The following is a 6,000-nucleotide window of genomic DNA, read 5'->3' as shown; positions in this document are numbered from 1 at the left end:
AGACCCTCCTCGATCCCGATTTTTTGTAATGGTGTGAGCAATCTTTGATGGTGATGATCAAGTTTCATCAGAATTGTGTGTGCAGTTTCTGAGAAGATAGCAAATACCTCTTTTTGGGGGAAACCCCCCCTCCCACACCACCGTAAACTCCCTCCATAGACGTACTCAGATCCCAGGTTTTTTAATGCCATGAATAAAGTTTGGTACATCACGGGTGATGAAGGTGGTGGTAAAGTTTTGTTGAAATCCGATGTGTAGTTTCAGAGAAGACGTTGCAAAGTATTTGTCGACAGAAGGATGGATGGACGGACGGGGAGATGGATGGGCGGATGGCCTGATGACACCCCTTCTCATAAGCTGCCTGGAAGTATGTTTAAGGTGAGTGAAAAACCCTCCCTGGTAATATGATGACAAACAAACAGTTGGAAGCTCTCTGGGGCTAAGTGACATCCTGAAGAGAGTTCTCGGCACAAAACTGTGAGAAAAAACCTTCATAGCTTGGTCCATGAATCATGACCCCTGAACAAAATGAAGGTCGATAATTTGAGCCCACCCTGGGAGGACACCATTCCACATTCCCTGGGAGGACACCATTCCGCAATAAGATATCCGCATACACACACACACACACACACACACACACACACACACACACACACACACACACACACACACACACACACACACACACACACACACTTTGAGACCTGGGGCAGGAGCATTCAAGACCAACAGCTCGTACAAGCAGCGACCTTGTGGTATAAATCATATTTCTTCACTCATCGAAAATACATGTACAAAATGCTTTAAAAACTGCAAACAAAAGTTATTTATACATTTCACACAGAGAAATAAAAAGTTGTTCATTCACAAATAGCAGGGTAACATTACCTTAGCCATGTAAAATGCTGCACCACCAGTCCCACTGCCTACGTCCAAAACCTTCTCTCCTGGCTGGAGATTCAGCAGGGACAACATCTCCTGTGCACATAAAACAAACTCCAATTATGTAATTCCTTCAACATCCTCCTGAATTATTTGTCAATAATTTCCCAACAGTAAAAATATAAACGATAAAATTGTCCTTTTACCAGAAAGGTACCAAGTCCTCCGGTACTTAGAAAACCTTGACCGTAGAGCCATTCATACTGTGATATTAACTTTCTTGAAAATCGTTCTGTTTCCAGAAACTCCTCCAAAGAACAGTTCTTCCCACTGCGAGTCACTTTTTTCAGTAGCCAACAAAAATGAAGTGGATCCTCTTTGTGCTGCAAACAGGAAAATAAGTGAAAATTTTACTTGTGATACATTGTTGGTCTGTCGATATTGTGTGCAAGTAACCCTGGATAAGTCCTTGAGGACCTCCAGATGGAACTTTGATGATGCTGTCATTTTTAGCTTATCTGGAATCTACATTCCAGATAAGTTATTGTCATTGTGCACCGTCTGTCCATCCATCTACTTTTTCGACTTTTCCAACCAAACCGCTGGGCCAATCCAAGCTGAAATTTGGCAGCAACATTCCTCTCGTGACTGTTAATAGGAATTGCAAAGTTTGTTCCTCTCACATGACTTTAAGTAGATCAAAATGGCCGACTTCGTAAATTTCTTCAAAAATTTTCTTCTCCAGTCCCACCAGTCAGAATGCTACCAAATTTTGGTTGCAAAATTAGGATAGGATCCTGATGTTAAATTGCAAAGTCCATGCTGATCACATGACCATAAGTGTGTCAAAATGGCAGTCACGCAAATTCTTCCCAGAAATATTCTTCTTCAGACCCACCAATCAGAATGCTCCCAAATCTGGGTTGCCACATTTGGCTGGGGTGGGGATGTCAATTATATTGTGGAAGTCATTAGGATCATGTGACCAGAAGTGTGTCAAAATAGCCAATTTCGTAAACTTTTGGGAAAATCCCATTAATTCCTTTAAAAGTCTTCTTCTCCAGACCCATCACTCAGAATGCTACCAAATTTGGGTCACAAAATTAGGCCAGGGCCCAGATAAGCTACAGGTCCAGTGATCCTATTTTCATATTTTTACATTATTCTCAGGCTCAGGGAAGAGCATCAATATAAATCCTGTGGAGTAAAAATAAGATCATAGAGATTGGGGTGTTTCAACACAAATTAGAAAAAGGGGATAATTGGCAATTCCAATATCTGGGAGATAAACACACCACTTGGCATCAATGGCACATTGGTTCAGATTGGCAAACAACCGGGACAATCTTGAAATACCTCAGATAAACCGACGAGTTAATTAAAAGTTTATGTTTGTACTTTTGGGACTTTTAAACAGCACTCTCATTGAGGGTGAACAAAAAAGAAGATGAATGTTGATTACATGAATAGCTCCCTCAGTAATTTAATCACATAACATCAAATTTCAAAAGAACAATATTTAGCTGAAAAGCGTTCCTGCGGTTGGTTTAACAGGGTTCAATGGACCTTTGCCTGAAAGGTATTTTGATCGATTTGAATGGACCTTTGACCGAATGTTACTGTTCAATAATTGTACATGTTATTGTTACAATGTTACGAATGTTACAATAAATGATTGTACAGCAACAATGTGCTGGCACAATGCCAAAAAGGTACGAATAATGAGCTGTCTAACCTGGGTTTGAATCTCGGCCCAGCTGAAAACTGCCATCTTGGTGTTTTACAGGTAGGGTGATTTATCACTGAGTGTGCCGTCCCTCAGATGGATGTTAGAACTTGGCGTCCAATCTGCCAGGATTAGTTTGTGGACGTTAAAGATCCCATGGTGTCCTTCATAAAGATTAAGCGCGCTCTCACCGGCACCACTCACAATTTAGAAATTCCTGCCCCAACGAATGCTGGAAAAGCAATGGCAAACCACCCAGAATAAACCTTGACAAGAAGCTGCTTCGGCATCATCGACGCCCTGGAAGAGTATGGTACATCAAGATCAGCAACATATCTTTCCATGTTAGTGTGTAGCGTCTGAGCACAACTCTCTGAGCACATTTGGGGCTATTAATGCTTGTTAATTATATATATATATATATATATATATATATATATATATATATATATATATATATATATATATATATATATATAATTAAACAGTGTTTGTTCAGATTTACTTAAGCCAAGCAGTCCCCACTCATTTGTGATCCATTTTCCACAGTCCGTTTCATCTCAACACGACAACAAAATCGATAACTTGTCCCCGTTGGACTTTGTCCGAAACGGACGCTTTGGATTTGGTCTTGATTTTCGCATGAATTAATGCGGGCATGCGAGGGTCCGCAACCACAGCTCGGACATGCATGGACTGATTTTATTCGTACTTCGCACAGACAACACATGATGGCAAACATATGCACATGATTTTGCTTCAACATCAGATCCAAGATGGCCGACTGGCGGCCATTTTAGTTGTAAAAATAACCCCGATGTTGAACACGTCCTCAACCATTTCTCGGACATGCATTTACCAATTTTGTTCAAACTTGGCACGCAGATAACGAATTATGGCTTTCAAATGAATGTCATGTTTTTTTCGAAATCAGATCGAAGATGACCGATATGTGGCAATTTTGTTCCATAAATGTGTCCCCAACCATTTCTCAGACCTGCACGGTCACGATAACGGTACACGATAGCGCAAAAATTTTCAGCCCACCTTACTCACCATTCGCCTGTGGTGTGCAGTATCAAGTGTCGTTCAAATTGGGCAAAGAAAAAATTATTAAAAAATCAATTCCCGATTCAGTCAAGTACTCTTCAGGAGAACTTCATCAATGCAAACAACCTCAGCGGTATAGTTCGCTGGAGCTATCTTTTTTTCTTGAAATGATTTATTTAAAATCTCAAGCATTTAGTAGAGACAAAGAACGATTTATTTTTAAGCATAAAATAAACATCACCATTTTGATCTAATACTTCCATGTTCATTAATAAATAAAATTGTGTTTTGAAGATTATGCACAATAATTTCTTCGACTTTCTTTTCTCCGTTTTTTTTTTTTTTTCACATTGACGCGCAATATCAAGTTTCATTCAAATCGGGCATAAAAAATATTATTAAAAAATAAATTCCCGATTGAGTCAAGTACTCTTCGGGATTATCTATCTCCACTGGTCCGATCAAACTGAAACTTGTCAGGTATATTGCTGGGGACCTGAGGATGTGCCTTTTCAAGGTTTGATATTAATCGGACAAGTGCTTCCCAAGTTATGGCCATTTATTTACCAACCAATGACAGGACACAGTGCTATGACTTCACAATTGATGTCACAATTCTTCTTCTTTTTTTGTTTCTTTTTTTCTTCTTTTTTTTTTGCATGTATGGCCACGCACTTACAGGCACGTACTAGTTTGATAAATGCAAACAACCTCAGCGGTCTAGTTCGCTGGAGCTATCTTTTTTTTAATGATTTTTTTTATCAACCACTGTCACAACGGGAACCCAACAGGTTCACGGATCGTCTCGAATATATTATTTACATGTATATATATATATATATATATATATATATATATATATATATATATATATATATATATATATATATATATATATATAAAATATGTGTATATCTTTTATATTTACGGATGCTTTCTGACGGTTCTGTGATATTTCCTGGTGTAACGGCGTCAATGTCCATCAACATGCAAAATTACTACTCTTCCTCATTGTCTCTGGTCCCTCACACCTTCATTTTTAAAAATTTATTTATAATATTATTTACGGAAGCTTTTCAACAGTTCTGTGATTATTTTTTTCTGATGCATCATCTTTGATGTCCGTCGGCATGCAAAATTTCAGATTTTTACATCACCCGGAACGTACTGATCTATAATAGCAGTGAGTTGTTAGAAAGAGCTTTATATATGAGATTACAACGTCCATCTAAAAAAGTAACGGAACTGACTTCACAGAAAGTTTATTCCAAAAAATAAATTGAAATCACAGCTTGTCCACTTGAAAATAGTTTCCCTCCAGTCTCACACACTTGTCCATCCTCTTCTTCCATGCTTCGATGCACCCCCGGAAGGCTTCTTCTGGAATCCTCCGGAGCTCCGTCGTCACGGCCCTTTGATGGCCTCCACACCAGCAAATTGGGTCCCCTTGATCAACCCCTTGAGCTTTGGGAATTGGAAAAAAAATCACAAGGGTCCAAGTCTGGCAGAAATACGGGGGTTGCTCCAGAGTTGGCACGTTCCTCTTCGCCAAAAACGGTCAGATTCTCAGGGCACTGTGAGCAGGGGCGTTGTGATGGTGGAGCACCCAGGCATTGTTCTCCCACAGATCCCTCCTCTTGTACCAAACTGATCTCATGAGGCGACGGAGGATCTCCTTGTACACATATTGATCCACTGTTTGACCCTGTGGTAGAAGAAACTCCAAGTGGATGATGCCCTTGATGTCAAAAACCGCGATGAGCATCACTTTGACCTTCGACTTTGACATCCTTGCTTTATTTGGTCTTGGTGATACCGGACTTTTCCACTGACGACTCCGCCATTTGGTCTCGGGATTCTATTCGAATATCCACGATTCATCACCAGTAATGACTCTCCCGAGCAGGTCTGGATCGTCCTCGAGGCGCTCGTTAATGTCTTGACAGACAGTGAATCTTTGCTGTTTCTGGTTCTTGGCCAACAGCTTGGGGACCATCTTTGCACACACCTTGCGCATTTCGATATTTTCAGTGATGATGCTCCAGACAGTGTCCTTGTTGATGGAAAGTTCTTCAGCAATCATTGGCACCGTGAGTCGACGATCTGCACGCACCATTTGCTTCACACGCTCGATGGTGTCCACTGTTCTGCTCATTGAAGGTCTTCCAGACAGTGGATTGTCTTCAACCTCCTCCCATCCCTCTTTGAACCTCTTGTGCCATGCAATTGCACGTGTACGTGATATTGTTTCTTCCCCATAGACTTGCTGCAGCATTGCAAAGGATTCGGAAAGTGTTTTGCCAAGCTTGGCAAGAAACTTCAGATTGGCTCTCTGCTCA

The 6,000-nt window shown here is 40.5% G+C and overlaps 1 protein-coding gene across 2 annotated transcripts in view; it reads right to left on the bottom strand.

The window, feature by feature from the left end:
• The window catches only part of LOC147007473 (uncharacterized), a 52,195-nt gene that overhangs the window by 23,069 nt on the left and 23,126 nt on the right, over positions 1-6,000 (bottom strand). For both annotated transcript variants that reach the window (XM_085867063.1, XM_085867064.1), the window contains exons 5-6: positions 1,092-1,268; positions 892-981 (exon numbers count right to left, since the gene is read on the bottom strand). In XM_085867063.1, coding sequence (XP_085723189.1) covers positions 892-981; positions 1,092-1,268 — 267 coding nt within the window. The remainder of the gene's footprint in view (positions 1-891; positions 982-1,091; positions 1,269-6,000) is intronic.

The sequence above is a fragment of the Eptatretus burgeri genome, unplaced genomic scaffold (genome assembly GCF_056783735.1).
Source record: "Eptatretus burgeri isolate ZD-2024b unplaced genomic scaffold, Ebu_testis_v1 Ebu_testis_scaffold_150, whole genome shotgun sequence".
Classification (NCBI taxonomy): domain Eukaryota; kingdom Metazoa; phylum Chordata; class Myxini; order Myxiniformes; family Myxinidae; genus Eptatretus; species Eptatretus burgeri.
Note: the sequence above shows the minus strand (reverse complement) of the source record. Positions and strands in the feature narration are given on the sequence as shown.